General features: G+C 39.9%; 3 protein-coding genes and 1 pseudogene across 3 annotated transcripts; 1 reads left to right on the top strand and 3 right to left on the bottom strand.

Annotated features, from left to right (window-relative positions):
- Window positions 1–3,860: 3,860 nt before the first annotated feature.
- LOC149391290 (ras-related protein Rab7) lies at window positions 3,861–6,204 on the top strand. The gene is made up of 7 exons (XM_089620358.1): window positions 3,861–4,036; window positions 4,229–4,255; window positions 4,426–4,525; window positions 4,657–4,803; window positions 5,270–5,350; window positions 5,437–5,582; window positions 5,779–6,204. The coding sequence occupies exons 1-7, from the start codon at window positions 3,984–3,986 to the stop codon at window positions 5,840–5,842; spliced, it is 618 nt and encodes a 205-aa protein (XP_089476484.1). The 5' UTR covers window positions 3,861–3,983; the 3' UTR covers window positions 5,843–6,204.
- Window positions 6,205–6,612: 408 nt separating this feature from the next.
- Window positions 6,613–8,159, bottom strand: LOC149391289 (WD repeat protein). Its single transcript, XM_089618739.1, has 2 exons — window positions 7,679–8,159; window positions 6,613–7,065 (listed from the first exon to the last, which is right to left on the bottom strand). Exons 1-2 carry the CDS (start codon window positions 8,114–8,116, stop codon window positions 6,862–6,864), a joined length of 642 nt encoding a protein of 213 aa, XP_089474865.1. The 5' UTR covers window positions 8,117–8,159; the 3' UTR covers window positions 6,613–6,861.
- A 661-nt stretch (window positions 8,160–8,820) lies between these two features.
- LOC149391288 (uncharacterized) lies at window positions 8,821–12,936 on the bottom strand. The gene is made up of 2 exons (XM_089619971.1): window positions 12,092–12,936; window positions 8,821–11,833 (listed from the first exon to the last, which is right to left on the bottom strand). The coding sequence occupies exons 1-2, from the start codon at window positions 12,934–12,936 to the stop codon at window positions 8,821–8,823; spliced, it is 3,858 nt and encodes a 1,285-aa protein (XP_089476097.1).
- Window positions 12,937–15,946: 3,010 nt separating this feature from the next.
- On the bottom strand, window positions 15,947–18,039 carry LOC149391287 (pentatricopeptide repeat-containing protein ELI1, chloroplastic pseudogene; annotated as a pseudogene).
- Window positions 18,040–27,542: the final 9,503 nt, after the last annotated feature.

Genomic DNA, 27,542 nt, shown 5'->3' with positions numbered 1-27,542 from the left:
TTAACGTTTTGTAAATTTTAAGTAAATAGTCAATATTTTGAAAGTTTTAAGTAAATTTAGTTGATTTAATTACTCCGGTCTGATGAACTATTTTTTTAATAAAATAAAACATTGGTTAGAATCTTAAAACAAGCTAAGAGATTGTATAATTGCTACTTCTTGGAATCCAACGCCAACATACATGCACCAAAAGTAAATAAACGAACAAATAATATCCCAATTGACAAAAAATATCTAAACAAATAATTGGTTTAAAATATCTAAACATGAGATGACATGTATAAAAAGAATGACAATTTATTATTATTATTATTATCATCTCCCTTCACCCCTTTCTTATTTTATTATTTTGTCTATTTCTTTTTTCATTACTTCTTACACTAGTAACCAATTATTTTGCCTTTTTATTTAAATTAAGTTAGTACTAAAGTTCACGGTTACATTTATAAAGTAATCTAATCGAACATATCGTGATGGTAAAAAACTTGCACTTGATCTAGTCGCAAATCAACTTGATTTACCACTTTTACTCATTGTGATTGCCTCTAGCATTTTGAGCGCCAAGCGTACATGTGACGTTCATCAATAACACATTCCATATCCAAATCTATTATAGGCGGCTTCGGAAGAAACAATGAAGACGAAGATGGTACGAAGCTCAAATGCTATGCGTTACAAAATTAGTAAAGTTTCTTCATGTTATTTCCATCAATTTAAAACCTAAAAAAGGGGGTGATTGTTGTGATAGTTGACTAGATTGTAGAAGACGATGAATGTTGTGAATTTGTAGATGATTGTGGTGATAGTTGACTAGAGTGTTGACGAAGTTATTGGAAAAGCATCTTTGCCAACATATAATGTTGCGTATGGAAGGGAAGTTGGATATGTAACAGTCTCATATATAAACTAAAAAAATGTTGTGAGTCGAATCTTCTTGAGCGAAAACTTTATGGCTTGTTTATTTGTTAACTTCAAAATTGTTTTTAACTTTTCTAACTAAAATAGTAAAATAAAAAAAATTAATTCAGTGTTTGTTTGGTAACTGTTATAATACAACTCAAAAAGTTTTCAATTTAATGAAGGAAATCAAAAAACAATTTTTAGGTGTATTTCAATTTTTTCACTCAACTTTTAATTTTTTTTTATTTGGTACTATCTCATCTTGACATCCCATTCTCTCCTCTCAACATCATTCTATCTTCCTCACTTTCAACTATCGAATTTATTTTCGTTCGTCGAAAAACTCAAGCTTTTCAACTTTGATGAGAAAACTTTAAACTCTAATATCTCAACAACGGCGACCTCGTTTCGCAAACCGTAAATTAAATTGTGATCCTCTCGTTGAGTAGATCCGTTTCCACAGCCAAAATTAAATATTAAAATCTGGCAGTTGTTGTTCCGACTCCGACGACAAACGTGGTATTTTTCGGTGACTTTGTGACCAATCATCAAAACAAAAGTTACAACAATGATATTCGTAGCAAAACCTTTCAATTAATATATATCTTGACGCCTAATTCTTCTGTGTATTATTACACTACAATTATAAAAAATTGAATAAAAAAAACTAAAATATCTACCAAACAGTTATTTAAAAAACTGCAAAAAATTATTAGACTACAATTATAAAAAAGTGAAAACAAAAACACTTTGAATGAACTAACAAACAGCCTTTAGTGTTATATTCTATTTTTTATTACAATATTCGAGAAGAAAACGACTCTCTCAGACTAAACCCAGTCTAGGGTTTCCTCTCTTAGCCGCCGCTCCCCCTAGGTGGCCAACTCTTCGTCTTTGATGGAGCATTTGACCTAGGGGGAGGAAGCATTTAGATCTGTTGTTATGTGTTTCAGTTATTCTGATTGTTGTGTCTTTTGTTTTGCAATATGCTTCGCCACAGCCCGGCTTCATCTCTTCATTCGCGCCGTCCTTGCTCTGTTGCGGTGAGGGAGACTGATCTCCAACCGATTCGTCGAGATCATATTTGGGTCTTCCCGGAAGCCGCCGAGGTCGATTACCTCTGTCGCTCCCTTTTGCGACTTTTCTCCATTTCTCGTGACTCCTCGCCCTTTCACCTTCGCCGTCGTCGAGCCTCGCTTCCCCTATTTCATCAACCTCGCTCTTTTGCGGTTTCTTGAAGTGGATCTCTGGATGCGGCTTGTTGAAAAACCAATCTTGTGGTGTTATCTCCTTTCTTTTACATTATCTTCTTGTCATTAGTTTAAAGTACTATTTGTGGTTTTAGAATTATGTTTGTTTTAATTTACATTGGAGAAGTCCGTCGTCCACCGTTCTGTTAGGAAATTTCTTTTAGATATTTGTCTATATAGACTGAAGAATTTTCTTCACTATGATCGACGTACCGCGATTGGTTGGATCTCTCCACTACCTTCGAAAGATTTATCAAAAGAGCCGGACATGTATTCGAAGTATCTTGTGCCTCTTGTTCTTCTTCATCACGAGAGTGTGCACATTATGGACGATGAACTGCATTTAGAGAGTTAGATCTTAATTAATTTAGGTCATTGTTGTACCTTGTGTCAAGAGATTCTAACTCTGTATTTGCGGGTATTTTACCCAATTTCTAATAGAATGCTTCGAGCTTTTCACAAAAAAAAAAAAAAAGAAAAAAAAAGCCCTTAGTGTTTTTATCTTTTGCCCGAATTATGTCAAGCTGAACCGATTCTTCACAAAATGGTTGATATGGACACATTGTGGCGTAGTTAAGTGTTTCTCTTGGTTGAGTTTGTTTTAGTGTTGAGATAGTGATGAAGGGAATGATGCAGCACTTTCTCGTAATGACGTATTGCTACCTTGAGATATTGAGATATAATTTTTAGATAAATGTTAACAATGATTTAACTTTTGCAATATCATTTAACTTATATGCAAAAATATTTTTGAAATGTTTTAAGCTTATACTACTTCTCAAAAGAGGAAAGAGTTATCATCTATATCCTCGCATTTGCACATTTATAATAATAATATTCTCGGACACAATCCGACGATTGGCTTTATGCCTCCATATAGAGCTAAAAATTTCAAGATTTATTCAAGTCTTTCTAAAGATACACAGTGTCTAATTTAATTGGCATTACCACATGTGTAGAGTTTTTGAGAGTGTGACTTTGAATCCCATAACTGTATTTTTTTTTCCTCCTGTTATTGTAAGAGTTTAAAGGTCATTTTTGTAATTTATGGTTCAATATCTAATATGTTTGTTTGTTTGTTTGATCGTGTGTATGCTAGATGATGTAAATGATCTAAAGAGTGATATATATATATATATATATATATATATATATATATTTTATTTATAAAAATAGTATTTCTATGATCATGCCTAACATGTCCAATGTTGAATTTCAATTTCTATAATCTAAAATTTCAACAAGTTGATGTATAAAATTACTCCCCGCCGTTCTTACAACTAATAAATAAGATGACACCGTCAATTATTTTGTTTTTACTCAATGTATTTAAAAAAATGTTAAAAAATCAGAATACAAAATTAAAAGCAGTTAAACACTGACTAAAAAAAATTTACAAACCAGAATATAATTTTCTGACCCTTAAAAAATAAAATTTCCGAAAGGTTTATTTTTTTAGTAAAATTCCGTTTCACAGCCAACAAAAAAAAACTGGATGTCTACAAATATCCGCGCACTTTTTTTAATGCAATAATTACTTTATAATAATGATCATTATTTATGTAATAAAAAAAATAATTATTTTGTCTGAATTTTCTTTATTTAAATTATTTCCTCTGCCTTCAAAAAAAGAATTATTTTCGAGAAAAAAAAAACTGTCGAGTGCTTCATATTAAAAAAAAAAAAAAAAAAAAAAGTAGCCAATCAAACATCTTTCTATAACCAATTTATTGCCTTTTTTTTGGTACTTTACATCGGAAAAAATATCACATCAACAAATCGATCACATTGTTCCTTTTCTCCTCTTCGTCGCGATTCGTTTTTCAGCCCGCCATGGCCGCTCGTCGCCGAACCTTGCTCAAGGTCATCGTCCTCGGCGATAGCGGGTAAGTACTTTCTCATCTTAGGGCATTTATTTTTCACTCTAAAATTTTGACTATAATTTTACGGAAAATTGTTGTAATGTATGCGTTTCTACGACACATTATTGGAAATTAGCAAGGAGAAAAGGCTCGAGTTTTTTTATTTTTTATTTTTTTTCCTGTGGTGTTTGATTCGGTTTTATTAAATAATGTCAGGGTTGGCAAGACGTCGTTGATGAACCAGTATCCTTGGAACTGTTTTATAACGATCTGCTTCAGAATTTTGATTTTCATTGTTTTTTCGTTTGTCTCATTTATTGTTTAAATCCCAGAATTGACTTTATTTATATAAATAGAAAAGAACAAAAAAAAAAAAAAAACTCGTGTTTGTGAGTCTTAAACTAGTCTGTTAGATATGTGCATAAGAGGTTTAGTCAGCAATACAAGGCTACCATAGGCGCGGATTTCGTGACAAAGGAGCTCCAGATTGATGACAGGCTCGTCACTCTGCAAGTGGGTTTTGTACTTAAATGGTATTTCTTTGGTTTTTGATTAGTCGATTTCGAGTCGATTGTAACGCGGATTTGGTTTTTTTCGTCTTTATTGATCGGTTCTGGTTTTGAAATTGAAATGAATCGATTTAGATATGGGACACCGCCGGGCAAGAACGATTCCAAAGCCTCGGGGTCGCGTTTTACAGAGGAGCAGATTGTTGTGTCCTTGTTTACGACGTTAATGTGATGAGGTCCTTTGACACTCTCGACAACTGGCACGAGGAATTTCTCAAGCAGGTATTTTGTAGTTTGATTATCGGCGGTTTCGTTTCGTTTCATTGTGGTCCTTTGTGGTGAAGTACTTAACTTTTGGATGAGTTTGGTCATTATCTCTTGCATTGAAAATTGGACGTAGTCAATCCTTATCCTTGTGGATTGAGGTCATTTATGATAGGAGTGAATGAACCTTTCAGGGAATAATTCTTCTATGGAATTTCATTATTCGTCTCTGACTGTCAGGTTCAGCAGGAAGATTTAATGATTTTTTTTTTTTTTTTTTGCCTTTATTCACAGAAGCCATTTTCTTCTTCCCCCTTTTTTTTTTCAACAGCTGTATCATCTGTTATTAGTTTTCTGATATTGGGTCTCTTTCTTTTGAGGCTACATTTTGGGATTTTTCTTTTCCCCATATCCAAATTCCTGATAGCGTTTGGGGTCATGTCTTAATGCTAATTCTTTTGTTACCATTTATTTCATCTTTCAGGCCAACCCTCAAGACCCTGTGGGATTTCCCTTCATATTGCTTGGAAACAAGATTGATATTGATGGTGGTAATAGCAGAGTGGTAAGAGAAATACACATTTAGTTCTTTCTTCGTTAAACCCCACCCATATACCACCTCAATATATATATGTGTATATTTTGTAATAGGTCTCTGAAAAGAAAGCAAAGGATTGGTGTGCTTCAAAAGGAAACGTACCGTACTTTGAAACATCAGCGAAAGAAGATTACAATGTCGATGATGCATTCTTGTGCATCGCAAAGACTGCTCTAGCCAACGAGAATGAGCAAGATATGTAAGTGGAACTTTACTGAATTTTCTTCGAACAAGAACATTGAAATCGTTCTTAGGTAAACAACTTGTGAAGAAATGACCTATTAAGAAGACAAGGCCAATAGAAAATGACTTTTTTAATTAAGAATAGATATTATAACATATATGCTTGGTTCCCGAGACCATCGTTTTGGTAATTAATCGTGTGTTTTGTGCAGATATTTCCAAGGCATCCCTGAGGCTGTAACAGAGACTGAACAAAGCGGTGGCTGTGCATGCTGAACCGTGGATTTACCACCGATGATTTCGTTGGAACTATTTTGAATTCATTTATTTGTCCTTGTTCATCTCCATTTTTTTGGCATAATCTATTCTGTTCTTCCTACAAAATTTATGTTTTGCTAGCTATTTCAGATACATTAAGAAAAATCCGATTGTCCTAAACTAATACGGGGTTGTTCTGCCACGAGTTTTTTAAGCTTGGCGTAGGAACTTGTTCCTTGTGGTTCTCATGACCATCTTTAGCTTGGTCATACATGTCTTTGTTGGAGCTTATTTTGTACTATCCAGAACGAAGATGGGTGTTTGACTATTTTCTTGTTTGCGGTATTGATAATGCAACTCTCTTATTTGGACATGGCTTATACACTCGTGTTTTTTTTTTTTTAATTTATTTATTTATAATTAGTATATGGCGAGGTAGAAAGTATTATGGCATCCTTGTCTACAAACAGTCAAAACACTATTTTCGTTAAGCTCGAATAATCTCAAATACTGGTCTCTCTGTTTTGGTGTAATATGTATCATAACATTTATACAGAAAGAATGTTCGCGCTACAAAAGTTAATGTTGCTGTCCTGTCAAGGCAAATGATGAGGCAAATCTTCCTATATATACATAATAAATACTCAAATCACTCCTTAATTTATTTTGCTAGGACAAAAGCTTTGGAGTAAATGGAACTGCAGCATAATGATGGTCCGCAAATTGCAATAAGATAGCTAATTTTAGATAAGACTTTTCAAGATCAAAACAAAGCTATTCTCTCTGTGTATACAAAAAATACTTTTGAACAAGAGAGAAGTTATTACAAACATCTATGTCTGGTTAATTAAATCTCCAGTATCTTTACATCATTTCTTTAGGCGACAAAAAAAGAAACAAAAATGTTTGGTAACTTGCAAACAACAATGATGAGCCAAAACAAGAAGATGAAGATGAAGATGAAGATGAAAATGAAAAGAAGAATAAAAATCAACTTCCCTCGAGAAGTCTAAGCAATGCTTGTCGTGACATTGTTATTATCTTTTCAGCCAATCCCTAGTTCTCTTTCTCATCCGCGTAAAAACAATAATCACACAAGCAAGAATCCACGGAGGGAAATTCCCGCCAAAAACATTCAACTTTTGCATCCACTGTGGGGTGTCCTTATAAAGGAACGTTATCAAAAGGGTTATAACCGCAACTCCAATCAAGATTTTTGTCACCGGTTTCATCAATGAATCCTGAAACACAAAATACATAAACAAAATTCAGCTACATTCAACCAGCAACACCTTGAAAAGAAGCCTGTATGAAATATTGCTACTTAATATACCACCGATATCGAATGTTACACAAGGCCAAGGATAGAAAATCTTCAAGAGAATTTTGCAGGGAATTTTTTAAAGCAGTATCCTAGAGCCAATTCTCACGAGCTCATAAAGAATTATGTTACTTTAGGGAGTTTAGAAGTCCGTGAATAGCTCTCATTTGAACCTAATTTCTTGACAACTGAGTCAATCTTCTAAAGCGTAACTCACACTGTAAACCGCTGAGCCGTTGACCAGACCAGTGATCCATATATATATATATATATATATATATATATATATATATATATATATATTCATTCTGATCTAGAGTGCCATCTAATTAACAACTAGATTCTATACATTCACCAAAATTCTCTTAAACACATCAACCAAATCGAATCGAATCAAGCTATAAACCATTTTGAATAACCTGGTATTACAATCAACCATACTCAAATCGATCATTTATGAGAGATTGTTTCAAAGTCAAAATACAGTCAGAATTGAACCCTAACTAACACGAGACCGGGAATCTGAGGCTTACCGTGGGCTCTCCATCGACGTAGATGACCGAACCGTCCTTGTAAGTCAGGATCGACCTTCCGTTCTTCTGACTGAACCGGATCGGGACGCCGCGAGTGGCCGAGCCGGGGCTGAAGGCGAAGAGCGACTTGAGGCCGTACTTTTCGAGGATGTCACGGACCTCGAGCTGGTCCTGATCCCAACCGCCCAGGCCCGATCGGAAGACGGCGATCGGACCTTTGCCGCAACGGAAGAGGTTGATCTCCACCTCCGGAACCTTCGTCCTCACCGTCTTCCGCGGCGGCGGGTTAGGGGAAGTCTCTTCGATCTCACCGGCGTCGGAGTCAGCCTGTCTTTCCTCCTTCACCGGCATGGCGGTGGACTGAATTAGGGTTTCGGTGGTTGGTGGCGATGAAGACGATGGCATGGTGTGGTCTTCTTCCTGCGGGCGAGTCGTCATGAGGTTTATTGTTTTGATGAGTTCGGAATTGGGGTGGCGTGTGTATATAGTTTTTGGGTTTTTGATAATAAAACAGTAAAGGTTTAAATTTATACAATTAAAAAAAAAAGAAAAAAAAAGGAGAGTATCAACAATCCAATATATTGGCCTAAAAAAACCATCAAATATATTGGCCTAAAAAAACTATCAAATATATTGGCTTACAAAAAACAATCCAATATATTGGCTTGAAAAAACCATCAAATATCTTGAGTCGACTTACAAAAAAACAAGCAAATAGATGAATGCACAAATTATAAAAATGTATCCACACCCTCAAAATAAAAAACCTCTTACAATGTCAACCAAATTATAATTAATAACATGTTTCATATATAAATTTTATTTTTCTTGTCTTGTTTAGTGGAGAAAAATAAAAATAAAAATGAAAATATAAGAGTAAGTGTATGACCAAAAGTGGATTCCAATTTTTAAACATGAGAAAAAAAATCTACTGTTATTTATTAGTTACAAATAAAAGATGTGAAAGACAACGAATGGAATGAATTGATTGTCCCCCCGCAACGATTACAGCACTGTGCAACTCACTAAAAATGGTTGTAGATTGATATAAAGGCCGTACGTATACATAGGTTTGTTTAAAAAAAAGTGCTTTTAGTTACAGAGTGTTTTTTTTTTTTTTTTGAGGGAAAGAGCTGATCTCATTAACCATTAACTGAGGATTTAATATCGTTTAGAATACATGGTTTCAGCCACGCAGGGCTTTCCAAACACCACAAATCAAGCTTTAAGCGATCAAGGCGAGCCTTAGCAATACAATTTGCAGCCTCGTTGCATGCCCGAGGCCCCCAAACACAGGTAGTAGCCTGAGAATCTAAGCGGTACAAAATGTCGTGAATCAACGGACCTTGGAGACATCGGGTGTTCCGGCTGTGTATAAGCTGCGTAGCTCGTAGGCAATCCGACTCCACCACCGCGATACTCCACCCGTGAGCTTGGGCTAAGTGCAGCCCCACCGCTACAGCCCGGCACTTCGCCGTGAGCGCCGAATCCACATCCGTCATGAGGGTAGCCATCACTCCAACCACCGCGCCTCGATGGTCACGAACCACGCCGCCTGCCGCCGCTCTGTTGGTTGCCGCATCCCACGCTGCGTCAACGTTCAACTTCAAAGATCCAACCTCCGGCCGAGCCCACACCTCCTGACGCGGTCCCGGTCGCGACGCTCCCACCTCCATCTTCCCGGAATGGGCTTTGAAGCTCGCGAGCCAACTAGCAACATTGTTCACCCACGCCTCCGGAGGTCTCACTTGCTCCTCAAAAAGTCGCCGGTTCCGGTCCGACCAAGCAGCCCACACCAGCCCACAAAAAAATTCCAAATCCGGCACCGACAGGCACTCCGCCGCCCGCCTACATATTTCCCGGAACGGCAGCGGTCCGGTCTTCTCAACCCATCTTTGCAGCGACGACGCACACCAAATAGCCTGAGCACGGGCACAACTCCACGTGGCATGCAAAGCGTTCTCCGGGAGCTCACCGCAAAAATTACAAAAGGGGAGGCATTGAACGCCACGCCTCCGGAGGTTCCCACATGTCGGGAGAGAGTCAAACCAAGCTCTCCACATGAGGTGTTTGATCTTCGGGGGGATCGTCAACCTCCACAGTTTCTTCCACCAAGATGAGTCAGGCGCCGAGGAGGAGGAAGGTTCCTGAGTTTCCCCGACCCTCGCGAGCCGATAACCGGAACGGACTGAATAGACTCCATTTTCTTCATAGTGCCACACTAGACGGTCACGAGTCATGCCTTCACCGATGAGAATCTTCATCACTACCTCAACATCGTAGGGAACCAAAACCGCCTCTAAAAGCCTCTTATTCCAAGCGCCCCCTTCCACAAAATCGGCCACCCACCACGGGAAGCCATCCTCCGGCGCCGTCGAAATTGGCATAAGTGCCCCATCTCTCGGTAACCAAGGGTTCGAAAAGGCACGCACGTTACCATCTCCAATTTGCCACCGGATCCCCTTCCGCACAAGCTCCAAGCCCCAACAAAGGCTCTTGCAAAGATACGAGTAGTGGTCTTTGCTCTCGAGGTTGAGCACCGACGTGAGCGGAAAATACTTCGCCTTAAGCACCCGGGCCATCAAACAATCCGGATATTGGATCATACGCCACACTTGGCGACCAATAAGAGCTTGGTTAAAATCGCCCAAGTCTTTGAAGCCCAAGCCCCCATCTTTCTTTGGTCTCGTGAGAAAATCCCACCGATTCCAATGGATCTTCCGTTTATCTTCCGATCCTCCCCACCAAAACCGAGCCACCAACCCATGGAGGTCATTGATTAGAGTGACGAGGAGCTTAAAGAGGCTCATCGTATATGTCGGAATCGCTTGGATAACCGCTTTCACAAAAATTTCTCTACCCCCGGCCGAAAACATCCTCGCCCTCCACGCAAGAAGTTGTTTCTTCACCCGACTCAAGATATGGCTAAAAAGTCGTAGCTTTTGTCTCCCGGTCCGGACCGGCATCCCTAAGTAAGACTCCATATCCTCCGTGTAGGGAATGCCAATCATCCCGGAAATTCTAGCCGCTTCCCCTTCCGGTATGTTCCTCGAGCAACAAAAAGCCAACTTCTCCAAGTTGACAAGTTGGCCCGACCCATTCTCGTAGGTATCCAAAATAGTGCGTAAGGCGGCAAAGCACTTCGGATCCGCTCTACAAAAGAGGAGGCTATCGTCGGCGAAAAGGAGGTGTGTGATAATCGGCGCGCCGGGGCTACACGAAAAACCCCTCCACAAACCCAATCTCTCTTGGCCGCGGATGAGAGCCGAGAGTCCTTCCGCACATAAGAGAAAGAGGTATGGTGACAACGGGCAGCCTTGGCGTAGTCCCCGACTCGGTTTGATAACACTCCCTACTTTCCCGTTGATGACGATCGAGAAGACCGGTGTGGAGATACACTCGAGCACGACCGCCACAAGTTTCGGGCCGAAGCCAACCCGCCTCATCATGGCCACAATGAAACCCCACTCCACACGGCCATAAGCCTTGCTCATATCAAGCTTGAGAGCAAGGACCCCGGACTTCCCACTAGTCTTCATTTTGAGCGAGTGTAAAAGCTCATAGGCGATGGCCACATTGTCCGATATAAGCCTCCCCGGAACAAAAGCACTTTGGGCCTCGGAAACAATCATCGGAAAGACCTCTTTTATCCTATTGGCCACCGCCTTCGTTACAATTTTTAGCAAGACATTACATAGGCTAATGGGCCGGTAATCCCCCACTCGGCTCGGATTCTTCACCTTCGGAATAAGGACGATGTTTGTTGCGTTCCAACCCTTAACACTCGCCCCTCGATTTAAAACCGCAAGACATTCCGAGCGAATTGCCGGCCCTACCACATCCCAATGTTTCTGGAAAAAGAGGGCATGGAACCCGTCGGGCCCCGGAGCTTTCCGAGGACCCATCGCCTTAATGGCCCGATCAATATCCTCTTCCGAAAACTCCTCCCCCAACAGCTCCAGAGCCCCCTCCGACAAGCACGGCACGTCACCCTCAGTAATCGACCGAAAGTCCTCCTCGGACGCACCATTAGAAGAGAACACCTTCACGAAATACGCCTCGAAGACCGCCCCCACTTCTCCTTCCGTACTCACCCAAACCCCAGCATCATTGAAAATTCCCTTGACAGAGTTCCGACTTTTCCTCCTTGAAGCTCTCCCATGGAAATACGCGGAATTTTTATCTCCTCATTTGAGCCAATCAACTCGGGCTCGTTGTTGCCAATAGTGTTCTTGGATGAGGATGAGCGACTCAAGTTCTTTGCCTATTTTCCTTGCCTCCCTGCAATTATAGCTAGAGCGTACCTCGGAGTTGAGAGTGTCGAGTCGGGTAGAGAGCTCCCGAATTCTCTGCGTCCGGTGGCCAAAGGTAACCCGCGCCCAATCTCGAAGCGCAGTTCGGCACCGATCCAACCCCTCCGAGCACTGCCTGCCTCCGCTCCCCACCGCGAGTCCCCATGTCGAACGGATAACCTCCGCGCACTCGTCGTTGGTAATCCAGCCCGGCTCAAAGGCCCACCTCTTCGTGGTAGAGGAGAGAGTAGTCGCCACCGGTGCCCGAGCCTCTGTGTCGACGATGATTGCACGATGGTCGGAACCATGGAAGCCGAGAACCTCCACAAAACTAGCCGGAAAGAGTTGCCTCCACTCCGGGGTCGCGCAAGCCCGGTCGAGCCGACATTGGACATTCTTGACTCCACTTTGTTTGTTATCCCAGGTAAGCAGCTCCCATTGGTATCCCAAATCATGAAGATCGCAATCCTCCAGCGCTTCCCCGAACCGGGCCATGTCCCTAGCTCTTCTCCTCGTCGTGCTCACATGCTCGAAGTCGAAGAGAACCTCATTAAAATCCCCAGCGCATAGCCACGGTGCCGTACTATTCCCATGCAGACGCTTGAGAAGATCCCACGACACATGACGCTTCGACTCGTTCGGCTCACCGTAAAAACCCGTGAACCGCCACGTAAAGCCTTTCTCATCTTCAATCCACGCATCAATATGTCCCTTGCTGTAGCTATGGATGTTGACCACAACCCCCTCCGCCCACAGCAAGAACAAGCCACCACTCCGACCCGAAGCGTGAACACCAAAACTCTCCGTATAACCCAGCCTTGTCTTCAAACGATCAACCCGTACTCCTCTTAATTTCGTTTCCGAAAGAAAGAGGAGGTCCGGGACCCGCTCACGGATCAGATTCCGCAAGCGGCCCATCGCCCTCGGGTTTCCCAACCCTCGGGCGTTCCAGCACAGGATTTTCATTGGTCCCGGTCAGCCCGCCCTTGGCCGGCCGCCGATAAATTTGTGTTTGAAGGCACCCCTTCTCCTCCACTAACAACCCGCTGAACCTCCACGGCCTCGGGTACGAGAACCCGAACCTGCCCATCACCTTGGCACTCTCCATCATGCTCACGTCGGCGTTTATTCCTATGAAGCTTGCCGGGAGCACCTCTACTATTCGCTAGACCGGGAGGAGTTCCTTTTGGCAGCGCAGCATCCTTGGGCAACTTATCCACATGTGCCACAGATAACGGGTCCGGCCCAACCAAAGGAGTGGCAAATCCCGTAACAGAGACCTCTGAATTCCCCCATTGGCTTTGGCCCATATGACCATCAGTGTTTTTTGAAAAGCCAGCCTCTACATCCATTGGATTCGGCCCCATAGCAAGGCCCAAAAGATTATCCTTTCCCTCATTTGAAGTCAGATGGGCCTGGTTACCCACACAGCCCAAAACCAACCCATTCTCCATGTCGCTACAAAAGGACCCACCCTCCTGACCTAAGTGCTTTTTACGAGCCTGCTTCCTTACTCTCCTCAGCGTGTCAGGGGATTTGCTCAGACAAACGGAATTCCCAGAGTGGATATCCTGAGGCCACATTTTCCCCGGAGTCAGGGCCTGGTCTTCGGGAATTTCATGAGAGGGGAAAGCCAGGTTTGTACCAGCCCTCTGAACCTCTTCACCACTCCCCACGGTCTGTGCCTCAGTGCTGTCGCTTCCTCGAGCCGCGCGATCCACCTGCCTCGACCGCTTCTCCGCGCGATTGGGCTCCACACGACGCTCCCCATCAGTACAAGCTTTATCGGCCTTCGTCTCCGGCCATGGCGTCTTCCCCTTTTGCGATTTGTGCTCTGCAAACTCGAAGCACGTCGACCACCGAGAATTGGTATCCAGCCATGGTCCAAACAGGGGAACCTCGGGGAAACCCTCTTTCCGAACCACGCGCGCCTCTTTAGCCGAGCACTCCGAGCTCTCGTGCCCCAGATAGCCACACTTGAAGCATAGCAACCCAAGATTTTCAAATCTCGCTTGGATCCACAAGGCGCCCCGCTCTTTCCTGTCGATGAAGAATCCAGCAAAAAGAGGTAGGGTTACATTCACTTCCACTCTGAGCCTCACAAAAGGTCCAAACCGGTTCAAATGCTTTGGGTTTCCTTCACCAGGGGTGCCAAACAACCCAGCGAACTTCTGAATGTTCTGGCCGTGGATAGAGTCCGGTGGAAGCCCATAGAGTCTGACCCAGAATGGGGACTTGGAGAAAGAGATCTCCTCAATCGGCAAATGTTCCGGCCAGGTTCGCACCACCATCTGCGTACCCCTCATTGTCCAGGGTCGCCTAGCAAGCATGGCATCTCTGTCGGCCATCAGATCAAACCTCAGTAAGAACACCCCCGACAAAAGCTCCTTGACTGACCATTTTCCCCTGCTCCGCCACGCCTTTGTCAAAACTGCCACGAAAGTCGATTTCCTAATGGGTTTCGAGGAGAGAACTTTAGCCAAGAGTATCGCCGCATTTGGCCTTGGTTCCCCCTCACTCCGGGCCGCCTCAGTCAGGGACAATTCCGACTCCGAGAAAATCAAGGTTGGCTCTTCAACCAGCCCTACTCCAACAGTATCTCCTGCTTGCATTGCAGAAGAAGATGTAGCTTTGCTCATTGCAAAACGGAAGCTTGGTTACTACAACCACCCTCCAGGGACAAGACTGACTATCCCACCAGCTCTCTCCCTCGCCCAACGTTAGCAGTGCTAGCTTTCAACGTTCATCAATCTCATCTCCATCTTGTACATCTCATCTCCATAGGTAAGCTCATTTTGAACACTTTTGCCATAACACAATGTGATGGTCTCGTTACACAATGCTTTTAAATTGGTAGGTGTCTGGTAGAGTGTTTATAAAACAGTTGTTTCTGATAACAAAAGCTGATTTAACGTTTGGTAAAATAAATATATTATAGTAAAAAGACTAAAATAAACATTTTCTTAAACAAAAAAAAAAAAACTTTCTTTTGTCTCATATACGAGGATATTACAATAATTTGTATAGTAGGCTTTTTCTAAAAGTTAGGAATCCTAACTTTTTCAACTCATGTACAAAGGTCTCGTTTGACATAGCTTTGTTTTAAAAAAAAGTTTTTAGATTCAGTTTTTTAAAAAAATTGTTTTTTTTTTCAAAAAGTGACAGGTGTTTGATAAACTGTTTATAAAATAAATATATTATAGTAAAAGACTAAAATAGAAGACTAAAAAAATTGTTTTTTTTTCACTAAATTGTATTTATTTTCTGATAACAAAAGTTGATTTAGCGTTGGTAAAATAAATATATTATAGTAAAAGACTAAAATAGACATGTTCTTAAAAATTAAATAAAAATAATTTATATGTTTATTTATATGCATATATATGAAGACTATTTTTTTCTAAAAAAAATCAAAGAGAAAAAAAGATAACGTAACAAGACAAACTACTATTGAACTCCAACAGCCAACGACATTCCAATAAAATACATAAATTATTTTTGAACAAGTTTCACTCTTAGATAGAAAAAAAGATGAAATAGAGAGAAAAATTATGTATTATGGCAAAAATTCTCACAATTTATGAAGAGATATAGAATTTAAAATATCATACAGATGACTTAGAAACACTGTGTACGAGGATATTACGGTAATTTGTATAATAAACTTAAAACCACTTTTTCTAAAAGCTAAGAATCTTAGCTTTTCCATCTCATGTACAAAATTTAAAATCGTTTTTGAAGTTTTTTGTAAAACAATTTTTTCAAATACCAGATAAACAGTTTAATTTTTTAAAAAACAAAAATAGGACATCTTAATATCAACCAAACACAGCCAAAATCTAAAATCGTTTTTGAAGTTTTTTTTTTTAAACATTTTTGCCAAACAATAGATAAACATTTTTTTGTATTCTAAAAAAAAATGACTTTTTAATCTCAACCAAAAACAGGTTCAATTCCATGACAAAAATGATCATATCATATGTACAAGCACAACAAACAAACAACCCAACAAAAAAAAAAAAAAAAATCACCAGTAATCCCCGCAAGAACATTCCCCGTCGACGAAGTGATGGAATCGAGTGAGGTCTCTGACCAAAATCTCCCTTGCCAACACCTTCGACATGGCCTTGATGGCCGCGTGGCAGTCCTCGCAGACCCTTACGTTCTTCGTGACCCGCACCGTCTCCGCGGGCCCCGTGTTGAGCAACGCGAACGCCACGGCCAGCCTCTCGCTGTGGGCCCCGGGGCTCTCTTCCTGCCTCGCCGCGGGCCCGTACCCCACCTCCCTCAGCCGCCCCGCGATCCCCTCCAAAAACGCGTAAATCTCCTCCGCCCGAGGGTGGGCCCGGTCCCCGCACTCGAACATGTGGGCCCGCCCGTTCACCTCGGCCCAGCTCCGCCCCGGGCCCTTCCTCAGGCCCAGCGCCGCCGCCCGCGCCCGAACCCGACCCGCCTCGCCCCACAGCCCGGCGTCGGCGTACATGTTCGCCAGGTGGACGTAATTCGCGGCGTTTCTCGGCTCGAGGACGAAGAGCTTCTCGGCCGCGGTTCGGGCGGTTTCGAGGTCGCTCTGCTTCTGGCACGCGGCGAGGAGCGCCCCCCACGCGCTGGGCCCGGTCCGGGACGGCCCCGCTCGGGTTATGACGTCTTTGGCCTCGTTCAGGCGCCCGGCCCGGCCGAGGAGGTCCACGAGGCACGCGAAGTGCTGGCTCTTTGGCGGGACCCCGTGCTCGGACCCCATCTGGTTGAAGAAGTTGATCCCGGCTTCGACGAGCCCCGAGTGGCTGCACCCCGAGAGGAGGGCTGCGAACGTGATCTCGTCCGGTTTGGCTCCCGACCGGAGCATCGACTCGAACGTCGACACCGAGTCGCTCCCGCGCCCGTGGGAAGAGTAGGCCGTGATCATCGCGTTCCACGCCGAGGTGTCTCTCCTCTCCGGTGGGATTCCCTCGAAGCTCTCTCGGGACTCCGAGAGGGACCCGCACCGGGCGTACATCGTGACGAGCGCGCTCTTGACCGACGGGTCGGAGCCGAGGCCGGCCCGGCGGGCCATCTCGTGGACCCGCCGGCCGCGGTCCAGGGCCGCCAGGTGGGAGCAGGCTTGGAGGACGCTCTGCATTGTCACCCAGTTGGGACGCTCGTGTTTCTCCTCTGCTACCATCTTGTCGAAGAGAGCTAGGGCTTTGCCGGCGAGCCCGTTCTGAACGGAACCCGATATCATGGCCGTCCACGTCACCACGTTCCTCCGCGGCATGGCGGAGAAAAGCTCCTCGGCGAGCGATACTTCGCCGGCCTTCATGTACCCCGCGATGAGGGCGTTCCAGGTAGAGACGTCTCTCTCAGGCATTTCGTCGAACAGCTTGCGCGCGTCGGCGATCTCGCCGCACTTGACGTACATGTCAATCAACGAAGTGCCAACGTAGGCGTCCGTGTCCAGCCCCACCTTCGCTGACAGCGCGTGGACGTACTTCCCCATCCGAACTCGTTTCAACTCGGCGCAGCACTTCAGGACAAAAGGGTAGGTGAAATGGTCGCCCCAGAACCCAAGCGAGCGCATTTGAAGGTAAGCCTCCACGGCTCTCTCGGCGAGGCCGAACCAGGCGTAAGCCCGGATCAGGGCGTTGTAGAGGATCAGAGCAGGGGGTTCGACGCTACGGAAGATTTTCACGGCGGAGGAGAGATCGCCGGAGGTGGCGTACATGGCGACCATCTTGGCGCCGAGTAAGCCGCCGGGGACGAGGCCGCGGAGAGTCATCTGCGCGTGGACCTGACGCCCCAGCGTCGGGAGGGGGCGGCGCGTGAGTGCCTCGAAAGCGCGAACGAAGGGCGTCAATCGGGGGCGGAGAGGGTGGTGGGCGAGAATCGAGCGAGCCAGAGAGAGCAGAGACGGCCATTGGTCGGAATCAGAGACGGATTTCGCCGGGAGTGACGGCGATGAAGAAACGACGTCGCGAGGTTGGGAATTCGGGATCGGCGCTCTGAATTTGTATCTGGTTGGCGCTAGCATTTGGGATTTCACGACTTCAAAGTCTTCAACAACGTAACACTCCAGACTTTAATTTTCGATGGGAATACATTCATTTTCAATTACCAAAGAGAAGGTAAAAAATACAAGTGAAAATTAGGACAAAGAAGGGTTAGAGAGGGTTAAAGTGGATTCTATGTCTTTTAGTTATATATTTTGCTTTCTAATTTTCCTCTTAATCTATGGCAATCCGGAACGAAAGTAAACCGAAATTATGTTCCAAAAAATTCCAATCTATTAAGGATCGAAATTTTTTGTTTGATCGGAATGAAATTGCCGTTGCCTAAGCCAATCCGAGGCTTAATGAACCGTCAAAAGTGCTGCCAAATTAGCTATGTAGCCATTCTAAAACTCAAAAATTGTTAAGTAGCCAACGTTTTGATAATACCCGATAAACATTATCCTATTGATCAAATCAGCCCTTAGGTGAGCCAAAATGGCTCGGTTACCACAGTTTAAAAATTAAACAAAACAAATTAACGGCATCAATTATAATTTCAAATTCAATCCAACTACCTATGTCATTTTATTAAATTAACTAAAGAATAAACTATATGAAGTAGTTAAATGACTACGCTTAGTTAAAATTATATACAACTCAATTATTCAAATGCTCATGTCTATATCTTCATAATATGGACAACGTATGTGTCTTGATTTAGTTAGGGCTATTTTCTTAATTTTTATATAGTTGAGCTAAAATTTTAATCGTAGAGTTTAATTGAGCTATATACCTAACTCCACCTTAACTAACTTAAAATTAACTAAATTAATTACAGTTAAAAATAAAATAAATTAATTTCAATTTCAAATAGAGTTAACTAATTAACTTATTCATTTCAAACAATTTCAATTAGTCAATTGGAATTATAATTTCAATTAACTAAAAGTAAAACAAGTTAGCTAATCTATTCCAATTTCAAATTCGATTATAATGAACTAATTACAGCTTCAAATCAATTTACTAAAATCAAAACTATTTAACTAATTTTAATCAATTAACTTAGTAACTAATTTAATTAAGTAAATTAAATTTGATGTAGATATCACTTACCTAAATTGAATGAATGAGTGCGTTGGGAGATGACCAAACTTCCAAACGTCGAGTGCATCGCGATTGAGTGGAGGACAAATCTAATTAAAAAAATACACAACTACTATTAATAAATTAAATAACAAAACTAAAAGGACATATATAAAATTACCAAAACAATCATTTAGGTAGGGGAGTGTCGAGACAGGTTGGGGGAAGGTCAGGCAGGGCTTGCTATAGGCGGGACAAGGTTGAGTCGGGGCGAGGAGGAAATGACAGGGTCAGGAAGGGTTTGGACGGGGTCGGGACGCGGCTCGGGGTGGGTGCGATCGAGTCGGGACGCGCTAGACGAGGTCAGTAAAAGTGGTGGCTAGAGGGAGGTAGGTGGGTGCAGGGGGCTCGGAAGGTGGATGGTGGCTGGAGGTGAAGGGCTTGAGAGAGTGGTGGTGGCCGGAGTGGGGCTGATGAGGTGGGTGGTGGGCAAAGTGAAAAAAAGTCGAGAAATATAGAGAGAGGGAAGGCTAGAACAAGAGAATTACAGTGGTGGTGGTGGTAGAGTGACAAAGCTCTAGGCGGATGAACGAGAGATAGTGTGTATGTATGTGTGTGTGAGTGCATGTGTGTGTGTGAGAGAGAGAGAGGAGGAGGCGATTGCCGAAGCACCAATCACCAGAGGCAAAGGAAGAATTAGAGAGAGATAAAGATGGATTTTGAGTTTTGGAAGAAATCGAAATGAATTGAAAAGGAAGAAGAATAGCGTTTTGTGAGTTTGGACTAACTTTTAGAAACGACATGTCGCTTTTAAATATTATATCAAACTAGAAGGGGACAAAAAACACTATTTAAATTTTTTCCAAATTTAGAAGTGATATGTCGCTTTTAAAAGTGCGACAAACCTAAAGAAGCAACAAATATTGCTTTTATTTTCTAAAATTTCAATTTTTTTTTTAGCAAATTGCTTTCGTGATTACTCGACATGTTCTATATACGTACTTAGAAGTGAATATATATATATATATATATATATATATATATCGTATTTTATGTGTAAAATTACACATATTTTAATTTTTAAAAAGGAGTTGTCATAAACATAGAAAATAATATGTCCCTTTTGATAGCTAAATAACTCTTTTTTTTTAATTGACCGCTGTTAACCGCGATTGACTATAATCATCTACGGTCAACAACACTGCTATTGACTGTTTCAAATGAAGGTTTTAGGGTTGAGAATTTTTTTATTTAATAATTTTTTAGTCTAAGGAAATCTAAGTAAAATTGTGCATAAATTTGAATATTTTAATTTTTGACACATAAATTGAATTAGACTCACTATTACACGAAATTTCCCAAAGAAATTCAACATGGAGCATAAATGGGTAAAGAGGTATGTTATGTTTGTGTTCGTTGTTGTAAAACTTAATATATAACTTTTGGGGATTATTCATTTTCTATGACCTCCACAATAATTTTGGACCAAAATCCAATATGTCTAATTTAATCTAAAACTATGAGCACACTTTTTGTGCAATTATCTTTTTACCCTTTATCATTTTTCTTAGTTTTTTTTTTCTCTTATTTATCTTCAAAAAAACTAATACACGTTAACATAAACCCTAGGATTACCTAGCCCTACGTGACAAAGAAAAAACTCACCAGGAAGTTTTTTTTTTTTTTTTTTTTTTTTTTAATCTGAAAAAAAAAAATCTGCAAATTCATTTAAAGATTTATTGACATTTTTTATTGACTTCGATGTCAATAAATCTTCAACGATTTTCCAGATTTTCATAAATTGTTTAAAACTTTTTCAGAATTTTAAGAATCGTTTCTTAGCATGAAGTCACTGAAAAATATCTTCTTAGCTAAGAGAGAGAGAGAGAGAGAGAGAGAGAGAGAGAGAGAGAGAGAGAGAGAGAGAGAGAGAGAGAGAGAATAAAATGAAAAGAATGTTTTATTGAGGGTATTTTTGTACAAAAAACGCAAGGTAATCATAGTTTTGGATTAAATTAGACATAATGAATTTTAGTCTTAAACTAGTGTGGAGGTCATATTTTATGAATAATCCCTAACTTTTGTAGTCCTTAAAGTACGCGTAAACTTCCTATTGAGCTATAATAATAAAATCATACTCCGATAAAACTACACAAGCCATATTTTAGGATTTTAGGAAGTAAATAACTAATCGATCGGGATCAAGGATATTTCATTAAAAACGTAAATAACTAATCGACGAGATCAAGGATATTTCATTAAAAAAAAAGTAAATAACTAATCAATCGGGATCAAGGATATTTCATTAAAAAAATGTATGGTCCTTTTAAACTCCGTTTATTTAGACAAACAATCATAACTTCAATAGTATGTGTTGATTTCTTTAATTAGTAATTATCTGATATTATTCTTTGACATGTATTATATAAACCATAATCTACGCAAGCCATATATATTATGGATTTTTTTTATCACAGGAAAAAAAAAGCCTCTTCATATATAATTTAGGAAGTAAATAAATAGTTGATTGGCCGGGATCAAAGATATTTCATTCCGAAAATTTTCATATATAACTGTTAGACTCCGTTCAATTTAGACAAAAGCATAACTTCAATAGTAAAGTGATCAGATTATTTAATAACTATATCTGATATTCTCTGACATATATTATGTATAAATTATTATGTCAAGTCGTATATGAGATATTGGGAAATAAAGACACTTCACAAAGGTAACAAATAAAAAATACAACTTGTTTTTTTTTAATATATATATATATATATATATAATTTGCACAAGTACAAAGTAACAAAATCATACATTTTGTTTGTGGAATTTCATACCATAATATCATCTATTTAAAGAGTTCATACGCATGCTACGAATACTCAGCACTCATTTGAGAAATCTGATCAAAGAATAAAAATCATGGCTTTATTGAAGAGCTCTATCACTTCAGTAGCTTTCACTCTCCTGTTTTTGTCTTTTGTACAAGGCAGGCAAATCAGGTCCCAACTGGAGACTGGAAAACAAATTTACTATGTGAAGATTTCCGAGTCAAAACCTTCTTCGCAAGTGGGTATCACCCGATTAGTACCCACGGGTCCGAACCCGGCCGAGTCTCCTGACGCGCCTCCAAGATCCGCATCAAATGAATATGTGAAGATTTCTGAGTCAAAACCTTCTTCGCAAGTGGGTGTCACCCGATTAGTGCCCACAGGCCCAAACCCGGCCGAGTCTCCTGAAGCGCCTCCAAGATCCGCATCAATTGAGATTTCTGAGTCAAAACCTTCTTCGCAAGTGGGTGTCACCCGATTAGTACCCACAGGCCCAAACCCGGCTGAGTCTCCTGACGCGCCTCCAAGATCCACATCAATTGAGATTTCTGAGTCAAAACCTTCTTCGCAAGTGGGCATCACCCGATTAGTGCCCACGGGCCCAAACCCGGCCGAGTCTCCTGATGCGCCTCCAAGATCCACATCAATTGAATATGTGAAGATTTCTGAGTCAAAACCTTCTTCGCAAGTGGGTATCACCCGATTAGTGCCCACGGGCCCGAACCCAGCCGAGTCTCCTGAAGTGCCTCCAAGTTTCGAAATTCAGCATACAGTTCCTTCGGGTCCAGATCCAATGGAATCTCCTTATCCAAATTCGCCTCCGGCTCCAGCCCTTTGGTAATCTTGGATGCTGCTACGTTTCCTTACATTAATTTGGATCCAATGATTATGATAAGTAAGAAATTGGGCATGGGCTAGTAGCTTTTCTTTTTCCATTTACCTTTTTTTATGTTTTTTTTTTAAATAAACATCACCCAAATATTGCTCTGAGTTACGGTTGTTATGCCACGCCCCGAGAAAAATGAGGTGTGATAGGGTTATAATAACCTACCTCGAGACTAAGCGTCTATGTCGCTCTTCCACGAGATGTTCGCTCGTTCTGTGAACCTGAACGTTCACTAATATCGAGAATCCAGACGTTCACTTACTCCGTGAACCCTCTAAACGACTTTCAGTCTTGAGTCCTATCACGGTAAATCAAACCGATCATGAATCAGAATTCTATGAGTAATCCATAATACTCAAATTCAAACGTACGATTTAATAATCGTAGAACCCAAAGGCATATCCTCGGAACAAAACTTCAAACGATACGAGAACGTGTAAACTTGAACGAAAACCCACGATCAATCTTGAAACTTGAGAATAATTCTAACAAGCAAGACCTCGTTCTTCTCTTTTCCGAATTCCAAAGGAAAATATCCGAATCTTATCACTATTAAGCTCGTGTAACCGAGAAATCAAACGTTAAATCACAATCGAGTCTTAACTCTTAAAATCCTTAAACGAGCTTAATAATAATAACGAATAATCTGTATATATTTTTTATCTTCACAACTTATATCGAAACTGACTTAAAAATAAAAACGTCTTAACGTACTAACTCGAAACCGATCTATACAAAATAACTTTAAACCTTTATAATTACACAACAATAAGACAATAATTTCGCTAGGTCTTAAAGAAACGCCTCGCGAGTCTTCGAGCCAAAAACCGAAACACTTCATCTACCCAGTCTCGGCCTCGCCTCGTCGACGCTCGTGCGATAACTCCGTTATTTCTCGGCCTCGTTCTCGTCGTCCCGAACGCTCGCTGTGTTGGGCTCTGCGTAGCCCGCATATATCGAGACTAGACCCTCGACAACCAAAACTCACAACGAGGCCAAAACACGTTAACGAGTCATAATTTCTAGTCATCACTACGAACTCGAGTTAACAAACGATAGCAAAACACTCTCATATCATAAATCATCAAAACCAAAATCTCAATTTAACACCACACGGCCAAAGACAATTTCAAACGGTCAAAACCAAAAACCCAGAAAACTTCGAATCTCTCCAACGTTCTTTGGTGGCTCTCATCTTAAGACTGCTTCTATCTTAGAAGGATCTACAGATATTCCATCTTCAGTTATTACATGCCCAAGAACTTAACTTCTGTTAACCAAAAATCATACTTCTCTTTCTTGGCATATAACTGATGCTCCCGAAGAGTTTGCAAAATGACTCTAAGATGTTGCTCATACTCTTCTACGATTTTTAAGTAAATCCAGGTGAAATTGGAAAATTATTTTCGGTATTATACATATAGCTCGTATTTGCGAAATAAATTTTTTTGTATATCCTGGATAAGCCGGAAACGTGTATATATGAAGCAGATAGTGCAATAGTATATATATAAGGGTGTGGAGAGTGCACCATTCTGATAAGAGGATTGTCACGGGTTATGTTGACAGGGGCTCAGGAAATAGCATATGTTTAAATGGGCGTAGATGCACATTTAAATTCAATTGCATTTCTTGCATTTACATTTCTAGCATCAGCATTCCGTCATTTACATTCATGCAATTTACATTCCTGCAAGTTATACTTGTGCGTGTATGGTGATTTACACGTATAAGACTATTATTATACTTGTACGTGTATGGTGATTTACGCGTGACAAGAATATTATTATTATAAAGTAAGTATTATTTTCGAAAATCTTTTTAAAAATCAAACCATTACTCTAGCACCTACTGAGCCTCATGCTCACCCCTATTTCCTCAAATTTTTCTTATAATCAGGATGTGAGAATGAGAAGGGTTAGGAAGACCTCGGGATTAAGTGTGGTCGAGAGTTTGAAGGTTTTCGCTGGATAGACTATCAAGTGTCGAAGGTTGGTTTCATTTTCGTTTTCTTTCTTTTATCTTTGGACTTGTAAAGTAAATCAATGAGTATGTACCGTTGGTTAGTTTTGTAAAGTTTAGTGCTATTTGATTATATTCTAATCACACCCCATCTTTCCCGGGGCGTGACATGTTATTTATTTTCTGAAAGCTTCTAATGTACTTGAATTAGATGGGAGAGACTAGAATATTTGAATATGGGAACCAGAATTAGGGCTATACAAAACCGAAAAAAAAATCAGATAAAACCAATAATCAAATCGATCCAAAACAGAAAATCGGTACCAAGACATTTAACCGAAATTCGAGTTCGGATAATCGATCCAGTTTTCAAGGGTTGGACCAAATATCGGTTTTAAATTTAGAAAAATTGGATATCGGATATTCAATCGATTATTCTTTATTAAAAATGAAAAAAAATAAATAATCATTTTAGGATTATACGATTCATTTTTACTCGGATTTTGATCATTGGAATAATTTTATAACCAAGTATGGATTTAAAAACTAGTTTCATAATGATTATGGATTCTAAGATCTGGATAACTCATTTTTTTAAGGGTTATTAAGTTATATAGCCACACTGTTATAGTGAATTGAGATATAGCCCATCTTTCGTTAATTTATTGTAAATAGCCAAGTTAACTTATTAACAGATTAGTTATTTAATCTAGCCAAACATGTAAAAAAAAATGTAGTTAATAGGCTGACACGTATGCAAGTTGGCTATTTACAAAGTATTTACCAAAAGTTGGCTAATTTACGATTCATATAGTTTAGGTGACTTACGTAGCCAATTTTTTGTTTTTTTAATCGGTTTTAAAACTAGATCCGGATTATAAAGAATCGGATAATCAAATTTTTTAAATCGGATATTAAAACTGGATATTGAATTTAAGAAAATGGATAACCGATTATTTGGATAATTGAATTTTGGTTTTGGATTAAATTGGACCAATTAGTGGACCAAATTTTTTAAAATCGAAAAATTCGGATTAGAATATGAAAAATGGTCAAAACCGAACTGAACCGATATACTGAAAATGTTTATCTTTTTAGTTTTTGTTTGTTTATTTCTATAAGTAAATATTGCTCAAGGGTACTGATGGCTCGAAAACCATACTGATTGAGAAACAAATATCACTATAAATTGAGGTCCGAACATAACCGAAAAGATCAGACAAGTTAATGATTATATAATGACTAATAAAAATCTAATGCAACGACCATGTAAACACCATATAATCGTCTATGAATCACGAAGACTAGACAGTTATCATAATAACTCCGACACAAACACATGATAAGACAGTATAAGAATAACCACCAAAACGTGGGTCTAATCAGCCCACTATCCAACCAAACTCTACATTATAAAAAGCAAGTGAAACATAAACACAAATCCTCTAGACACTCATACACCTTGGAAATCGCATAGAGAACTGGAGCACCATTGCAATGCCACCTATATTTAGCAGTACCCTTGTTTTCTCATTATGTACTCCATATATTAAGATTTGTCTAACATAAGGACAATCCAATATCTAGATCTACGCTGCATGCATCGAATCTATGGCATACACAAGTCTTGATCACTAAGATTATTGTACGTAATATTTTTTTTGTCATCAATAATACCATATCACGTCTCTCTATAAATGCAATTTTTAATATATATATATATATATATATATATATATATATCTAATGTATAAAGAAATTAAGTATGGATAGAAACTTTCATCACAATTAAACATCTGGCAAAAAGTTTAGAAGAAAAAAATGTAGAAAGAAACAAAACAAAACATAGATTAGATGTTCTCATGCTAATCTCACGTCACATCCAAGTTTATTATTAATTAACAATATAATAAATTCCCATTTTTTTTTATATTGGAGAAATTACGGCCATCTCAGACATAGAATTTCCTAAATACTTTAAGTTTGAAATCATTCTTGGAATAGCTCACAAGCTAAATCTCCGGACAAAGATGCCAAAATTTTTAAATCAATCATTCATATTTTTCAAATCTCACTTTCTTTTTTATGTTTTTTAATTCCTAATTTTTTTTGTCAAATATAAAATTTTAATTTTACCTCAGTTAAATAGAATATATATATATATATATATATGCAATAAGTATTGTACCATACTAAAATAAATTACGTATACAAGTGATTATAAAAGTCACGAGTGAGTTACACATCTCATTGTTGGTTTGATTTTAAAATGGAACCTTATTAGAACTTAAGATATTAGAACCCGTATAATCGAAACGGGTATCCAATAAATTGCTGAAATTTGACTTAAGATGAGCGAACCCAAAATGATAAAGACAGTAAGATAGTTATCTCATTTTTAATTGATTTTAAGATAAACTTCATCATATATATTTCATATATTGCTAAAAATACGGATATTTATTACAACTTTAGGGCTGTTTTCTTAATTTTTATATAATTGAGCTAGAATGTTAACGTAGAGTTTAAATGAGCTATATGTCTAACTCCACCTTAATTAAACTTAAAATTTAACTAGTTAATTACAACTACAAATTTTAGATTTTGAGTGTTTTTTGGTTAGTGACAAGCAAATAGTATTATTGTTGTCAATATCCTACTTAATTATCAACATATATGATAAATTGATGCTTTTAAAAGATGAAATGAAACGATCTCCAGTGGCTTGGCGTGATAATGCGAGTGCATTGTGAGGTGGCCGAGAGTTAAACTTCATTAAAAAAATAAAAATAAAAACTATTATACGCTGAAGCTAAAAAGCTATTTTATTTATTATAT

The sequence above is a fragment of the Urtica dioica genome, chromosome 7 (assembly GCF_054948205.1).
Source record: "Urtica dioica subsp. dioica isolate 48M chromosome 7, U.dioica_male_clone48M_v1_H2, whole genome shotgun sequence".
Taxonomy (NCBI): Eukaryota; Viridiplantae; Streptophyta; class Magnoliopsida; order Rosales; family Urticaceae; genus Urtica; species Urtica dioica.
The sequence above is the reverse complement of the archived record's forward strand: the minus strand, read 5'-3'. Positions and strand labels throughout refer to the sequence as shown.